The following is a 17,599-nucleotide window of genomic DNA, read 5'->3' as shown; positions in this document are numbered from 1 at the left end:
GATGGAGTAAAATAAGGTTTAGTACTATATAAAACAGACTAAATATTTATAATGAATAGTGATAGCGATTATGTGCTCTTAAATGCGGGCAATAATGAACAACTCAGTTCGTATGTATATGTACCTGAAGCACATTTGCAGCTCTGTTCTGCAGCCATAAAGATGATAAAGCGAGTGTTTGTGAATAGAGCATTTATTACATTACAAATGCCAAATAAAATGAAAAATTTTACAATTTCAGAATGCAGCAGAAGGTGGGGTGCAAAAATAACCCACACCTTCAACATAAGAAAATCAGTAATCTGAACAATAATAAAAATGTGCATGGAGGTTTGAAGAGGGGTGGAGGAGGGTAAAATTTTCAAACCACGTTTTTTGGAGCCAAGCGGAATTATGAATATGGGTTAGGCTAATAGCCGTAAATAGAGGGCGCTTGGAAACTATAACCCGGAAAAACCCCTCAAGACCCAAACATTCATACACATTATTAGTAAATCAAAATACAAAAACTTTGAGCATTTAGATCCCATAAATTCCTTTATATACATAAATACACTAAAATGAATTGTAGTTGGATATGATTTTTATCCAACTCATTGTGTGTCAAAAACACACAACTCGTTTGATATTAAGCATTCGAACTACATATCATTCGATAACCTATATATACTCATGGTTCGTTTTTTTAAGGATCGAGCAGGCACCTAGTAACAGGGGTTGCCAGGGGGGGCAGCCCCCCCCCTTTTTTGCCAACAATACTTTTTCTATTGAAAATGTTCGCCGAAAGACTGGTTCCCCCCCACTTTATACTTGAGTGTAATAATATGAAGGAAATATAGTATTGTAAGCTTAAAAAAATAGATATTGAAAAAGTTTGCCTCCCCCCCCCCCCCCCCACGAAATGGGATTTTCGACTTTGGCTTTTTTTGGCTTGATACGTGCCTGTTTAGGAACGTTTTTCAACTCGAAATAATATAGATTAATAGAGATATATTCCTTGCAATAACTATTTTATTCAGTTTTTAAAAATCTTTGATATTCCCAACAGAAACTTACAATAGTTGCACAGGTTAGTGCAGTAATCAAACAAACACAAACACATGAAGCTGCAATAAAACGTAAACAAAGGTACTGCAAGATAGCCAGCACGAACACGCGGGTCAGTATTCCACGCTGATACCCTTGCCAATAAAGCAGTCAAGTGTTTACCAAATGCGAGAAGTAAACCCTAGTGCTGATGTTATAGGTAGTAATACATGTATCGAAAAACCTATTTATGAGTCGTGTTCAGCTTTAAGAGACGTTAATTGCTAAATGAGAACTTGAAAAAAAGATTTTATCTCTGATCTTAAATCTTCAACTTTCCCTTTTTATGCAGTAATATTCAATATTCAATAATCATCTGCCCCGTGGGGATCCGGGTTAGAATAGGTCCTCAGTACCCCCTTGCTTGTCGTAAAAGGCGACTAAATGGGGCGGTACTTCGGATGAGACCGTATAAACCGAGGCCCCGTGTCACAGCAGGTGTGGCGCGATAAAGATCCCTCCCTGCTTATAGGCCGTAAGTGCCGAGCATAGGCCTAAATTTGCAGCCCTTTACCGGCAATGGTGACGTCTCCATATCAGTGAAATATTCTAGAGAGGGACGTTAAACAGTATACAATCAATCAATCAATCAATAATCATCTAAATATGGCTTTATGTCTTCTTTCTAAATTCTTTTAAAAGTATATCTTAATTATAAATTTTAACCCAATGTAACAAATAAGTTACTGTAATAGAATTGAAACTTTCTTCTTAAAAATCAGCGTTTTGTATATTCTGTGGAAATATATTGATTGCAAATACATCTTATCCATTGTTCCTTTTCTTACTGAGATGTTTCCCGCCAATTATTCGGGCGTTGTTTTTTTAAAACATCCATCCAAAGAATTACTTCTTTTACTTTTTACTTAATACATGATGTGAACCGTCAATGGGAGATACGTTCCTCTACGAGATTTTATCCCCAGGATTTCCAGGATACCGCTTGTTTGTCTTTTTTTAACTTGATTTCATTAATTTCATCACAGCTATTATTTTTCAATTTCATGTGACGATGACTGTTGTAACATTTTCAAATATAAGTGAAGAGTTGTAAGGATGCTTTTCCGCTTATTTTCCCTGGCTTCCTTTCTCTGTTTTAAAATTGAATAAGTAGATAAAATAGATTATGATTGTATACAGTGTATCTGAAACGTCAGATGTAGGAAATCAAGAGGTAAATGAAGTTCAGTTTATTAATTTTCGTAATTAAACAGCATATAGTATTCAAATGTACACTGAAAGACAAAAAAACTGGTTTCAAATTTACTTGTAAAAAGCACAAAATTTGAAAAATTAAGTGAAATTAAATTTTAAAATATCTAAAGAGTGTTTTCTAAAGTATACACCTATAAAAAGTAAACATGTTTTTGGAGACAATACCCAAAAGTATGATTGTATACTTATATAGAAAAAAAAATCATGTAAAATTTTAGATCATTCGAAAACTTGCATCTCCAGAGAAGGATTGTTAACGCTTAATCCCCTTCCTGGTGTTTAGCTGCATTAGATATGGCGACAGGCGGTCAGGATTCTTGGTAAGAAATTAACAATTGCTAGTTTTCAGTTCTGAATTTCAATTTACAAATTCTACCGCGTCTAAATGTTCCGACGTTTACTTTGCTGCTTTGAAATAATCTGTTTTTCTCATATTGACCTCCAATGTTGGACGTTAAATGAGTTAAATTGGACTACAGTACTAACTCTAACAATAATTTACCATAGTTCATTTTTTAATGAAATATATGGAGATAACAAACAGTATTCATGCTCAAAACAGGAGCACAGCAAACACGATGTCATGCAGGAGTGAGCATCTCGTACCATCAGGTAACATCCGCCATGTGCTCCTCGCCATGATCGGAAAATAACTGTAAAATCTGACTTCAATTGAGATTGTATAATCGTCTAACAATTATTATGAAAAACGTCAGTCAGCATTTGACTTTATGATGAATTGTATTTGCTGACAACGTCAATGTATCGACTGTAGAACTTACGAAATGATATGATTCACGTCCATCTAAGGAGAAATATTTCCTATGTTAATTAAATCTTCCGTCTTACAAAAGTTACTACAAAGGTACCAATAAAAATATAGACAAAGGATGAGAACCCCAAAAAGAGGTAGAGCCATGACATATCCATACATTTAAGAAATATACATAACTGTAAATGGCATACAAAAATTATTAGAAAAATTAGATCCTAGTAAAGCGACAGGACCAGACGAAATACCAGCTCGCATCCTTAAACAATATGCATTTTTTGCTCCACATCTTTCACATATTTAGCTCTTCTGAGCCAAAGGCTCAAAGAGCTAATGCTATGGCCATTTGTGCGGTGTGCGTCGTGATGTGCGGTGTGCGTAGCAGTGTCAAATTTGTTACAGGGTATCCTTGGCCCATTTTATACTAATATAAGCGTTGGGACCCTAAAAATGTAATGACATTTTCAAAAAGTTTTGAAACTGGCTTAAATATTACAATTAATGTTAAATAAATGGATCATCAAATGATAAATCTTAGGAAAGAATGTGGTCATGGTGACCTAGGTTTTGTTTTCAACTTGATTTGAAGGCATATTTTGGACACTTTAAGGCATGATCATCAAACTTTGTCAGTTGATGCATCTTGTCATTAATGTGACCTAGCATTTATCCTTTTTAAAACATTTCATCCCATTATAGACACTGAGAGGGTTTCATCAAATCTTGTAAGTTGCTGCATCTTGGAACCTTAAAACATATTTAAGAAAAAGCCTCAACTTTTAATGGCACATTGTTTAAAAGGCATATTTTGATTACCTTCAGGATCATTTTCCTGATGCATCTTGGGACCCTGAAAACAGTAGGTCACTGTGACCTACTTTCGGGCTATATTTCAGTATCTTAGGTATTTATTGGCTTAGAATCATCAAACTTTGTGAATTTTTTGATATCCGGTACTTATTGGCTTAGAATCAAAATTTAATAACAAATCACATATCTAGGTCACAATGACCTACTTTTGACATTTAATGGCTATATTTACATATTTCTGGTACTTATTGGTTTAGAATCATCAAACTTTGTTAGTTAATGCCTCTTGGGTTTTCTGAGAATGTCGACCAAAAAGGAGATCACAGTGACCTACTTTTGAATATCTCTGGTATTTATTGGCTTAGAATTAATTGGTCAGCAGATTGAAAATGTCAACCAAAATGTAGGTCACGTTCTGCATTTAATGGCTTTTTAAGAAAACTTATCGGGAAATCAAACTTTGTCAGTTGATGCATCTTGGGTTTTCGGATGACGTAGGTCACGATGACCTATTAACATTTTATGGCTATAACACATTGTGAGAATATCAATGACTTATGTATTGATTTGACCAAAAAGTTCTGCATTGAATTTCAATTATTTAAAAAAACTTTGCAGTTGATGCATCTTGGGTTTTCCAAGAATGTAGACAACTTTTACACTTCAGTTTGTCATTTTTTAGTCCTCAGAAAACTCAATCTTAGTAGGTCAAAATGTGTTTTTTATAGCTTTATTTAAATATCTTCAGTCCTAATTGGCTAAGAATCATCAAACTTTTTATCAGTTGATGCAACTTGGGTTTTAGGATACTTAGGGTTAGAGGCTTCAAATCTTAAGTTGTACAATTTATCATATTTTTAACATTTCACTCGCACAAGGGGAGGTACCTGCAGACTGGCGTCAAACTAATGTCATTCCTATATTCAAAAAGGGGGGAAATATTTGGCTAGTAATTACAGACCTGTTTCATTAACATGCATTTGTTGTAAAATTCTAGAGCATATAGTTGTCAGCAACGTTTTGAACCATTTAGACAAATATGATAGATATCTTAGTAGATTGCCAACATGGATTTAGAGCTAAGAGAAGTTGCGAAACTCAGCTACTTACTCTTAGCCATGAATTATTGGAAAATTTACATTCAAACTGATCTGATCATTTTGGACTTCTCAAAGGCATTTGATAAGGTACCTCACCAGAAGTTGCTGAGGAAGTTGGATAATTATGGGATACGCGGTAACACCTGGAGACGGGTCTCTGCTTTTCTCAGCAACAGAGTACAACAGGTTGTCCTTGATGGTGAGGTATCCAGTCCAGTGTCTGTGGTCAGTGGGGTTCCTAAAGGGTCAGTCTTTGGGCCCCTTCTATTTTTAATTTTTATATATAAATGACCTACCATCATCTGTTACATCTAATACAAGGCTCTTTGCCGATGACTGCTTTATCGACCCATTCATAATCAAAATGACTGTGTAATCCTCCAAAAAGATCTTGATTCCTTAGCTAACTGGGAATATGTCTGGGGAATGCAATTTCATCCTCAAAAATGCAATTCGCTCAGTATCACCAGATCTAGATCTCGCACACCAGTAAAATATAATTATAACTTAAAGGACACACATTAGAATCTATAAAGAAAATATATTTAGGGGTAACATTATCCTACAACATAACCTGGGAACTGCATATCAATAATATAACTTCTAAGGTGAATAAGATATTGGGTTTTTTAAAAAGAAATTCGCAGATAAAAAAAGAAGAAACAGGGGGTCCGTTTGCGCAGGGCCAGCGTATAATCATCATGTTTGATGGAATGCTGTAGTATGTAGATGTAGATGTAGATATCAAAAACAGCCATACCACCAAAATAGATATTTATGATTTTTATGATTTGGAAATTATAAAACGTTTCATTTTTAGAATTGTTACTAGTTCTCTTATCCTTTCCCAAAAATAAATCGAAATAAGCCTTACTTGAGAAAAAACCTTACTAGGAGTTTTAAAGTTTTTAAGGTATTTTTTGAATTCCTATTCAAAAATGATTTTTAAAAGTTAAAATTCATATTAAATAATGGCTATACGTAAGAACTAAATAATGATCAGCATGAACAACAACGGTATTTTTTCATTATACCCCCGCTTGAAAAGCGGGAAGGTATACAGTAATCGGTATGTCCGTCCGTCCGTCCGTCTATTACGCTTTGGGATACCCATCTTTTATCCGCAACTCCTCTCATACCACGGAAGTGAAATTTAATGAAACTTTCACAGAACCTTTATTACATATTGCCATTGTACAGTAACCATTTATTACATATTGCCAAATGTCTTAAACATTGATACATGAATAAGAACATCAAGAAATGTGCTAAATCAAATCTACGTTAACTTGTTTAAAAATCATTTTCCGCTAAATATCGTAACGCTAAATATAATACATTTACAGTATTTTACTTTTTGATATATATTTTGGATTTTCCAGAGCAAAACATGGACACTGCCATATTATTCATATGGGAGGCGGGGGGTATCATTTAGTGAGCTTATTTCTCACAGTACCTCTAGTTTATATTATGTTAATTTGAAAGAGGTTCTTTGCAACATCTTTCTGTAAAAACAGGGAAAGGAATGATTCGGCATATTTTAATGTTTACTCTTTGTAAGAATGGGAAAAAATGCACCAGATAAATGTTACAATTACGCTTTAAAAGACTGAGGGACAATATGAAACCCAACTACATGTATCCATCTGTATTCGACAGTTATAAGTGGAAAGATATACTAGATAGATTACATGATCAGTATTTACTGGTGACTTCTGTCACCAAAGCAGATTACAACATTAATTAAGGAAGGATGTGGTGATAACGAATAGTCCATAAAACAATACAAGATAGGAGCAGAGCAAACACGGATCTCCGAAACATTAGAGGTGGGATCAGGTGCCATGAAAGAGTGAGCATCCCTGCTGACCAGTCACAACCGCTGTGTGCTCAATGTCATGATCAGGAAATGACGGGAAAATCCATCGTCAATTCAGTGTATAAATAATGGACTAACAATTAGATGAAAAACGTCAGTAAGCACTTGACTCAATGATAAATTGTATTAGCTGACAAGGTCATTGTATCGACCATAGAACTTACGAAATGATGACTTTAAACGAGACTAGTGTTATTCCTGTTTCATCAACTTGTTTGTCAATAATTTACCTCGTTTTAGAAGTTCTTCATACGTAGAGCATGCTCGAATCAACTCTGTATGCGGGTGATGAAGTACGTTGCTGCATAAGTAAGGGAAGTTGACGATAGAAAAGTCATCACGTTTATCGTATAGCTTGGATGTTAGAATACCATTAACGTTTGTATGAAGTTAAATATCCAAGTATGAAACAGATATATCAGACTCTGTGGTATCTTTTATCTCAAGGTCACCAGGATATATCGTATCGACGTAGGAATGGAAATAACCATTGTAAATTGACAATAGGTCGTTGATGTATCTAAATGTCGAGATAAAGGCCACAGCAAGTGTTTTCTTCTTTCCACGCATAAGATTTTGCACAAATTCTGCTTCATATGAATATAAAAATAAGTGTGCTAATAACGGAGCGCAATTTGTATCCATGGGAATTCCAATAGATTGTTGGAATACCTGGTCTCCAAAAACCCACATAGATATTGTCAATCAGAAACTCAAGCATCTTCTTGACGTCACCGTATGCCGGTGAAGGGCTTTAAATCTTGACCTTTACTCGGCACTCAAGGCCATTTAGCAGTGAGGGATCTTTTTTGTGCCAACGCCCGCCGCTGACACGGAACCCCGGTTTTTAAGGTCCGAAGGACCCGCAACTTTCACCTCAAAGTGCTGAGCGCATGGCGAAGGAACAGTTGCTTCCCATTTTTATCGACTTAGGTCAGTCGATACCTTCCGATCACGGAGCGAGTGCTCTACCGACTGAGCTACCGTGAACGGTAATTGTATTTTAGAAGAACTTGGATTTAATTCTACAAGTGACAATCCAACTTTTGCACATAGTTTCCTTTCTTAGGAAGACATTCTTCAAAACCATATGTCAGTTTTGAAATTTTTTAGGATCCCAAAGAATCAAAATGAATTTGAAATACGTATACCATATGTTTATTGGATTTCAAAATGTCAAAAGAATCCTTACAAAAAAGATCTATTCACAAAAGGTTCTAGTAAATGTTCAACCAAGCCTCTTTCTTTACTCCTTACTAAGATATTAACAGTAGTAAAGGAGAGACTTCAAGAGTTTTGTGCAATAAATTATTTCAGAAGTGGTGTAAATCAGATGAGGATACACATGTGGATACACATTGCAAGGAAATTTTGGACAATTTGAAATCTCAAGGTTTTACTTAAATCAAAAGCTTACAAACATACACTGTACGACTTTATAACTTTATACATAATCATTCCCCAGGAGAAATTTAAGTTTAGGCTTTTTGATATCAATGACAGCTGCTTTTTCAATTATTTTTTTTAAAGAACGAGGGCGCTTTTGATTGGCAATCTTCAGGAATCTTGGCGTACATGTATTTGAAAAGTGAACATTTTATCGACATGTTATATGAAATTTTATAAAAAAAATTTTATTTATCGGGTTCCTGTGCAACAGGAACGGAAAATATTTTCCCGAAATTGAGCTTTGATTAGCTAAAAAATAAAATTGGCCAGATCAGACAATTGGTACAAAATGGTAAATTTTTAAACACTTTTTTCTAAAATTTTTCTATCTCTGGGTCTTCTCTCCATGATTTTGAAACATTATTTGTGTGAATTTTATTTCAAAGAAACGAATACACATTTTTAAAAAATGGAGAGAAGACCAGGAGACCACGAAAAATGAACTTTTTCCCAAAAAATCCAAATGTGTGAATGTTGTGCTTCTTTGTCCTTTTTAAATCAACTGTATATGTATAGCGGTGATAGCTCAGTAAGTAGGACTACCTGTTGAATGTGCTCGAAGCGAAAAGTTTTTGGTTCGAGCCTGGCATCGGGCGTTAATTTCTTTTTCATGCAAACAACCATTTATTTTGTCAGTTTCGTTTTATGTACTGATGTATTAAAATTTTGAATTAGATAAATTTTGGTTCAATTTGATTCTCGAGCGAAATCAATTCCAATCTTCTATTCCATATTGTACATGTACACGTATCATGCATCTATGTATTAAAATTTTAGGTGTTTATTTTTTGTGAAACATTACTATGTTATAGTACCGCCAAGGAAAAAACGGACAAAAATGTTACACTCTCACAAGGTCTTTCAAACTAAATGAAAAAAAAACTCTATGGACGTGTTTGTAAAATCTGACCAGCTATGTTCAGCCAACCAAATCATGGACATTTAAACCATAAATGTTCCGTACAAATGATTCCTGCAGATCACACGCCAAATGCGCCTATCTTTTTTACTTACCTTGTCATTGGTCATTTGCAACATTATTTTGTTAAAGAACCTTCTGATTATGCACACAAGTACTCTGAATTTGACATAAAAAATATGCTGGAATTTCTGATTGAAAATATCCATGTGCTTTTGGAGACCTGGGGGTCGTAACATAAAGGCTACTGGAATTTCAAAACTGAGTTGACTTAAGAATATATTTAAAATTATTTAACATTGACTTTCGATGTTAAAACATTTCTCTATTCATAATATACATTAAAGAAAATAATTGTCTCTATTTGACGCTCATTTAAGAATTTTATTTTTTTTCGTGGGGGAGGGGGGGGGGGGGCTGATTGTACATATATTTAAAATTATTTAACATTGTGTCAAAACATTTCTCTATTCATAATATACATTAAAGGGGATTTAAGAATTTTATTTTTTTTCGTGGGGGGGGGCAGTATCACTCCCAACATAGCATACATGTAAATAAAAAAAAATAATTTTAGGGATCACTCCCAACACAGCATTCATGTAAATACAAAATTTAATTTTAGAGATATTCCCATAGAAATAAATTGAACACAGTGTTCACTTTGAAAATATCAATGCGGATTTAGGAGTTCGAGAGAGAGAGAGAGAGAGAGAATTGCTGTTAAGTGGAGACCAATTTTTTTTTTGTATTGGTTGCAAATGAATATCTGTTTTTATATTCATATGTGTTGAATTTTTAGTATAAATTGGAATCTTTTCTTGTCTGCGATAATAACAGGCTAAGTGAACATTTGTCAAAACAAAAGAGTTACAAAAGGTCATTTCATATAAAACAATTGTCGTACATTTACAATGAATCACAAATCGAAATTTGTTTCCAAAGAACAATTCATAACATAATTATAATTCTAATACGTCTAATCTAACATAACTTAAACCGATAGCCTTCACTAACTGAATAACTTTTAGCAATATATCTATATAAAATCAAAAACCATTGGTTGACTCATATGAAATATTTTTAACATAAATTTGACTTAGATATATCGCTTTATGTTACGGTTTAAGACATACTTAAGTAGTACTTAGACAGGTCCTAAGATTGTGCCTAAAACGTACAACGTCAAAAACTTAGCAAGCTTTATGTCAATTAACAATCTTTTGGTAATTTCCATTTTTTATATTCATATGAATTGTATAAATAGGAATTGTCGATATATACTAGCTGTGGCCTTCAACTCGACATTTAGAGCTTGGTAATTTCCAGTCTGATATATCCCAAAAAAAAAAAAATATTACAGGGTCCGACACATCTGTTTCATATTTGGATATTTTACTTAAAAAAGACGTTAATGGTAATCTAACAAGTAAGCTATATGATAAACGCAATGACTTCTGCGTCTCTTACTAATGTATTAATATACCCTCATCACCTGCATACAAGGTTTATAAATGTCAGTCGATTTCATACTCAAGAGCATGCTCTACGTACGAACAATTTCTAAAACGAGATAAATTATCGACAAACAAGTTGATGAAACAAAAATATCAGCAGCTTTGTTTAAAGTAATCAATTCGTACGTTCTATGGTCGATACAATGACCTTGTCAGGAAATACAATTTCTCATTGATTCAAATGCTGACTGACATTTTTCATAATAATTGTTAGTCCAATATTATTCACTGAATTGACGACGGATTATTAAAAAAGCCCCCCTCCGTGTTTGCTCCTATCTTGTATTATTTTATGGACTTTTGATCTTGAATACTATTTGTTATCTCCGTACATTTCATTATAATTACTTTTATTTCAAAAATCAAACTTTCTGATAAGTCAAAATTGTGAAATAGGTAGTTGATAATCAAAAGCTGCTAATTGAAAAAAATAACATTTAAAATCTAAATGACTAATTCTTTATAGCGTTTATGGAAGTGATGTGGAGAAGTACACAAAATGTCCATGTTGTTCGAAAAATTACGTTGACCCTTGGTTTCTGCAATGTGGTCATACAATGAACTTGAGATGTATTCGTAGGCAGCAACCAATTGTAAAATGCTCTGTTTGTGATGAAACCTTTCTTCAGGCTACAAGTAGGATTGCCATAAATCGGTTTGCTAAAGATATTTCTTTGAAGGTAGCATATAGGGAAATCACCAACCTTTTGCTCACTAATCCCGCATGTTCTTTAAGTGAACATACCGATAAAGATGCAGTAAGTTACTGTGAAAGATGCAGTATGAGGATGTGTCACAATTGCAATCAATTTCATAGCATGAATCCCTCAACTAAAAGACACAAAACATACGAAGTCAGTGAGATGATTGACAGGAAATGCCATGAGGAGGATATAAATGTTGATCCACAGTCACCTTGTGAATACCACGATCATGAAATCATTAAGAATTGGTGTTTAGACTGTAAAATTCCATCTTGTAATGAATGTTGTTCAGGACATCATTTAGAGTCACTTTCAAAACATGTAATAAGAGCCGAAAATGAAATTCGGATAATAAAAGAAAAACTCGAAAGAGGTTTAACAGCTATACAAATCGATTTGGAAGTGGTAAAACAAAATAAAAAAATAATAAAACAAGGAGGACACTTAAAAGGAGAAATTGCTTCCGAAATGGAGTGGTCCAAACAAAAATGCAAACTTGTCATTAAAATATATGACGTCTTATTACGGGAAGTGTCTCTGCTTCAAAAGAAGGGGAACGAATTTCACAAGTGTTACACTCTGCCATTTTTCTCATTCCAAACTAAAAGAATTCAAGAATCGACCAACAGTATTCCAAGTTGTAGTCGGAGTGCCAGCATCAGATCATCTGCATCAACCAACAGCGATTTTAGCTCGTCAGCCACTTATAGCATGTATATCAATTCGAGACTTTCTAGCTCAATGTATACTTCAGCCGATAGGACGAGAAACATGTATGAAAATATGAATGGAATGAGTGAGATGGACGCATTATATGGTAATGAGGTAGGAAAAAGTGGGGTGTAAATTTGATTTGATGCAAATTATGTTCAAAACAGTTAATATTACAACAAATTTAATAGATATTTTATGGTTAGCAAATATGTTTACGTCTATAATATACATAAAAAATCAATGAAAAGGTATCGGTCATCCTGAATACTACTGTAGATAACTAAATTTTCGCGATACCTTATTTTCGCGAGATAGTCATTGATTCTTGATTAGCGAGACAAAATTTTCGCGAATTACGGTTATTGCTCTATATAATCTTAAGGAATACTATTATACGCGAGAATGAAATTTTTCGCGAACACACTGTCCCGCGTAATTACGCGAAAATAAAGTTCTCGTGAAGAAAAAGTGATTTACAGTATATTGTACTACACATACAAATAAAAGATCGAAGATGCTTTTAATATTAGAGTAAATTGAATAGTCCTGTTAATTCTTACTTTCATTGTTTAAAACAGTCATTTTTCAAAAATAGCATACCGCAACTAAAATGCTGAATACTAGTATGTACATAGATCTGACTTTGTGGATTTTAACATCGTAGGATCTCTACACTGACATCAGTCAAATCAAATCATCAAAAGTCAATGAGTCGTCTTTAACACGGAGTAGAAGTACACAGAACAGTGAAGACATTCAAGAAAGACTGAACTATTTTGACACGGAATCAAGAATTACAGGTAAGGAACTTCAAGGTATGTTTCATCTGTCCTTGTCAGCAAATGCAAACTATCATTGGGCGAATGCTATCTGGCGATTTTCGTACAAATTATCAGGTCATATTGTACACACTGAATTGTCCACCGATTTTTGTGTTTGCCCGATCATAAGGAGTACACACCAGGTGTGAACGGTCGATAAGGGATGCTTACTTTCTCATGGCACGTAATCCCATGCACCTCTAGTGATTTACATGTTCATGTTTGCTTTGCTCCAAATCAAATGAATGGACCTTTGGGCTTGATTACGGTTCGCTTTAATTTCATTTTCCATAATTTATATTATCCTGTGATTCCATAAAATTTGTTGAATAAAACATGTATCAGAGAATAACTTGAAATGATTATTTTCAAATACTTTGCAAGTTAATTAGACATAAGAACTTCTTTTCCTGAAAAAAATATATCATGAAAAGGATATCCTATATTCATATGTCAATTCCGAAAGTTGCAAAATAGCAAGTGGTAAATGCAGAAGAATAAAGCAATAGAAATGAAGATAAATATATATGATTATATTTTCAGCTTTTTATTGAGAGAGATAACGTCGTTATATTTTCGAAATGAAAACTTTTCGGAACATTTGAAGAAAATTTTTGATGAATGTGAGTGATTTTTTTCATTATAAATTCACACACATATATATAAAAAACTTAATTTACTACATGAATAAAATATGGATAAAGCGTACAGTATTCAAGTTTAAAGCCTATACAAGTCGGGAGCAGGGCAAACACGGACCTCCTAAAACATCAGTGCTGGGATGAAGTGAGATCCCCTATCGACCTGTCACACCTGCCACGTGTTGATCCTGGGAAAAGGAAATATTCGTTGACTATTTCGTCCATAAACATTTCAGTCAGCATATGGCAAAATGATATGTTGTGTTTGCTGGCAAGGTCATTGTATCAACCATGGAACTTTCACAATCATGTGTTAGATTCAAACAAAAGGAATATCATTATTAGTGAGATTCTTTTTTATCATACAGTATGTTACTAACATTACCCGTGTATAATTTAATGAGTTTCAGTCTTAAAGGAAAGCATGTTTATTCTAATTACTGTTTAAAAACTTTCTGAAATGTCTTACAAAATATATTGATGCATAAAACAAACTCTTCTTTTCAAGAAATCTGGTTTTCTGTAAGATTTGAAAAAGTTTAAAACTTGCTCATGTACTTAAATATATTTAGTTCTTTACATGAGTACACTAAAACAGTAAATAATACGTTTCGATACTTATAGTTTACAAATCTAATAATATGTAATGATTAAAACTAGGCCATTGCGTGCTATAGTAGAATTGGCAAGTAAATACAGTGTTGCGTAAAAAATGCCATTTAATCAATAGGCTTGCAAACAGCAACGTTTCTTTTGAGGGTGAACTTGAACAATCGGAAAAAATATTATAATTAAAAAAATAACAATAGAAAAATGAAAACTGAGAACCGGCAAAAGAAAAAGAGTACTTTGAATAGATATTTATCAGGTGTGTTTGGATTACTGTACATCTTCACGACGACTGTGAATAATGTGTTCGACAATAACTATAAATATAATAAATTACAGCTCAACACACTTTTTAAACTCACATGGTTTTTTGCACAAATTAAAGTCACATTGTTACAATGCAAAATTGTATAACGTGACAACAATATTTATTTTAAAAGTAATTTATAACCTCATTTTGAAATTTTCCCATTACTTTAAACATAATTCACACAGAATAATTGGTAGGACTTTTATATGCTATCGGGTGATAGATTATGACAGTTTACAAATCATTTTTCATAATTCCTAGTCAAATGCATTCGTCTTTGTATCCGTGCATTTCACTGTTTTCAGCTACCGATTCGTTCAAATAATTCGTGATCTTGGAAAAAGAAAGATGATCTCAAAAAAAAAAGAATCAGCAAATATATGTATATATTGACATTAAAGTTACAAATTCATTGTATGTCTTTAGGTATGGTTTATGTGAATGACATCATCATAGTTGCCAGTCATTCTGCAGGATTTTGTACTGGTTATGACATCCATGGTAAAATCTTATGGGATATAACAGAAAGATTGAATGGACCCTTTGATGTAGCAGCTTATACGTCAGACGACAGGAAAGAATACCTTTACATCACAGATCCTGGAAGACGTTATTGTATTGCATTTGTTTAGTTATGATAGCAAACAGACACATTCTATCAATTTTTTGTTACATTTAGAAACTAAGCTAAAGTAAAAAAGTATATATATTCAAATTTAATTTTTTTTTATCGAAAGAATGTTAACTATTGGATTAATATTCATTTTTAAAAAAAAACTAGAATAAAATTGGGAAATTTACAAATGAAGTCTTCTAAATTTTGTGATATTTTCAATGCTTTAAATTATTTCTATTGCATAATTAATTGTTTTAGCAATTTTTGAGTACCATACATAATCAAACTTTCACAATGTATAATGCATTTTCCTTATAGTATCTTCAGACGCAACAATCCATGTCTTCAAATTGAGGAAAAATGATCGATACAGTTTTGAGAAAAGATTTACGAAAAATTGTGATAAACCGCAAGGAATTTGTGTAGCATCCTCAAAAGTTTATGTTTGTGAACCAAGGAAAAATGAAGTAATCGAATATACCATTCGCAGGAATGGGACAGGACAAGTTCTTAATAAATACGGAAAAGGTGTTTTGTTTCTTAAGCAACCCTCGTATGTTTCGGTGGAAACAGGTGGTTCCAAAATTAGACTTTTGATATCCGATAAAGAACTTGGCTTAAAAAGAGTTGTGCTCTCCGAGAGGGAAAGCAATACAAGTGGTTGGAAAAGTCCGAAGGGTGAATATTTCACTCCGTCCAAACCTTGTGTTTGTAAGAACAATGTTGTTGTAGGAAATTCAACAGGTCAAAAATTACATTTTGTAAATTTTCAGACTCGAATGTTGAGCCACAAAGAATATGAAATTGAAAATATTTTTCACAGTCCTGTTGCACTTGCGTTTGAAAGCAATCAGGGATACCTTATAATGGCGTGTAAAGATGGTCATGTTGTCATATATCGCACTGTGGATCAAGTGGAAATGTATGAAATAATTCCTGAAGTGAAAAACGATGATCCAGTCTATGTAAATCATTATTTTCCAATGTAATTAGAAACAAGCTTAATATAATGTTATCGTTATAAATTAATTTGAGCTGTTTCATAAACAATAGAATTAAAAAAAAACATATAGGGGCTAAATTTCATTGTTATTTCTTCTTTAATTTTACACAAGTTTGTTTTGCGAATGTTGGGAAGATATAGTTACGTTGTTGAATTTTACTGTATGAAAAATATGGAGATAACGAACAGTATTCAATATCAAAGTCCATAAAACAATACAAAATAGGAGCAGAGCAAACCGAAACATAAGAGGTGGGATCAGATGCCATGGAGGAGTGAGCATCCCCTGCTGACCGGTCACACCCGCCGTGTGCTCCTTGTCATGATCGGGAAAATCCGTCGTCAATTTAGTGTATAAATAATGGAGTAACAATTAGCATGAAAAACTTCAGTTAGCATTTGACTCAATGATAAATTGTATTTGCTGACAAGGTCATTGTGTCAACCATAGAACTTACGAAATGATGTGTCAGACTCTGTGGTATCTTTTATCTTAAGTTCACCAGGATATATGGTATCGACGTAAGAATGGAAATTACCATTGTTAATTGACAATACGTCGACGATATATTTAAATGTCGAGATGAAGGCCACAGCAAGTGTTTTCTTCTTTTCACGCATCAGATTTTGCACAAATTCTGCTTCATAGGAATAAAAAAGTAGGTCTGCTTATAACGGAGCGCAATTGGTACCCATGGGAATTCCAATAGGTTGTCTGAATACCTGGTCTCCAAAAACCACATAGATATTGTCAATCAGAAACTCAAGCATCTCTTGATGTCAACTTCAGAGTACTTGTGTGTGCAATCAGAATGTGTTTTAACAAAATAATTTTGCAAATGACCAATGACCAAATAAGTAAATTTACGAGTTCCATTTTTATTGAAAATGCAGCAAAAAGCCTGGACTTTAATTTATCGTGGGTAGTGGTTGTGTATATAGTTGAATAGTCGTAAGTTTTTATGCTGTTGATTTGGTTAAAATCTTGTAATTTCAAATTGCCCAAATGTTGTTTGGAATTTTTGATTATCCACATCTGACACACACCACTTCTTGAATATATTGTTGCACAGTCCTCTTGAATTTTTTTCTTCACTACTGTCAATATCTTAGTGAGGAGTAACGAAAGAGGCTTGGTTGAACATTTACTGGAACCCAAATGTATCTTTGTTTGTAAGGATTTTTATAAAGTTTCGGAATCCAATATATATAGGGTAGTTCAAATTCATTTTGGCTCTGTGGAATATTAAAAATATTAAAACTGACATATGATTTTGAAGAATTTCTTCCTTAGAAAGGGAAGTACGAGTACAGTCGTTTGGCCAGTTCCGGATTTTGGCCAGTTCCGAATAATTAGTAATTTAAGGACTGATAATTAATAAATTCAACGGTGTAAAAATAAATTGTTATCTATGGTAGGAAGGCTTATTC

General features: G+C 33.5%; 2 protein-coding genes across 3 annotated transcripts; both read left to right on the top strand.

Annotated features, from left to right (window-relative positions):
• The first annotated feature begins 2,240 nt into the window (after positions 1 to 2,240).
• On the top strand, positions 2,241 to 12,164 carry LOC134281422 (E3 ubiquitin-protein ligase TRIM71-like). The gene is made up of 4 exons (XM_062763886.1): positions 2,241 to 2,260; positions 2,520 to 2,621; positions 11,217 to 12,105; positions 12,147 to 12,164. Exons 2-4 carry the CDS (start codon positions 2,596 to 2,598, stop codon positions 12,162 to 12,164), a joined length of 933 nt encoding a protein of 310 aa, XP_062619870.1. The 5' UTR covers positions 2,241 to 2,260; positions 2,520 to 2,595.
• On the top strand, positions 12,126 to 16,229 carry LOC134281435 (uncharacterized). 2 transcript variants are annotated; one of them, XM_062763899.1, is made up of 4 exons: positions 12,126 to 12,279; positions 12,833 to 12,968; positions 14,976 to 15,164; positions 15,484 to 16,229. In XM_062763899.1, the coding sequence occupies exons 1-4, from the start codon at positions 12,166 to 12,168 to the stop codon at positions 16,152 to 16,154; spliced, it is 1,110 nt and encodes a 369-aa protein (XP_062619883.1). In that variant the 5' UTR covers positions 12,126 to 12,165; the 3' UTR covers positions 16,155 to 16,229. The 2 variants fall into 2 exon arrangements, with proteins under 2 accessions (XP_062619883.1, XP_062619884.1); XM_062763900.1 differs by lacking the exon at positions 14,976 to 15,164.
• The last annotated feature ends 1,370 nt before the right edge of the window (positions 16,230 to 17,599 follow it).

The sequence above is a fragment of the Saccostrea cucullata genome, unplaced genomic scaffold (genome assembly GCF_032062105.1).
Source record: "Saccostrea cucullata isolate Sc308-1 unplaced genomic scaffold, CSIRO_AGI_Scuc_v1 ctg588, whole genome shotgun sequence".
In the NCBI taxonomy this organism is placed as follows: Eukaryota; Metazoa; Mollusca; class Bivalvia; order Ostreida; family Ostreidae; genus Saccostrea; species Saccostrea cuccullata.
The sequence above is the reverse complement of the archived record's forward strand: the minus strand, read 5'-3'. Positions and strand labels throughout refer to the sequence as shown.

What these genes read in the sequence shown, in the direction of transcription:
- LOC134281422 (XM_062763886.1), top strand. Translation starts at nt 2,596, where the DNA reads ATGGCGACAGGCGGTCAGGATTCTTG. An exon ending in ACAGGCGGTCAGGATTCTTG is followed by an intron (nt 2,622 to 11,216) that starts GTAAGAAATTAA and finishes AATTCTTTATAG; the next exon opens with CGTTTATGGAAGTGATGTGG.
- LOC134281435 (XM_062763899.1), top strand. Translation starts at nt 12,166, where the DNA reads ATGTATATCAATTCGAGACTTTCTAGCTCAATGTATACTTCAGCCGAT. An exon ending in CACGGAATCAAGAATTACAG is followed by an intron (nt 12,969 to 14,975) that starts GTAAGGAACTTC and finishes GTATGTCTTTAG; the next exon opens with GTATGGTTTATGTGAATGAC. An exon ending in AGATCCTGGAAGACGTTATT is followed by an intron (nt 15,165 to 15,483) that starts GTATTGCATTTG and finishes TTTTCCTTATAG; the next exon opens with TATCTTCAGACGCAACAATC.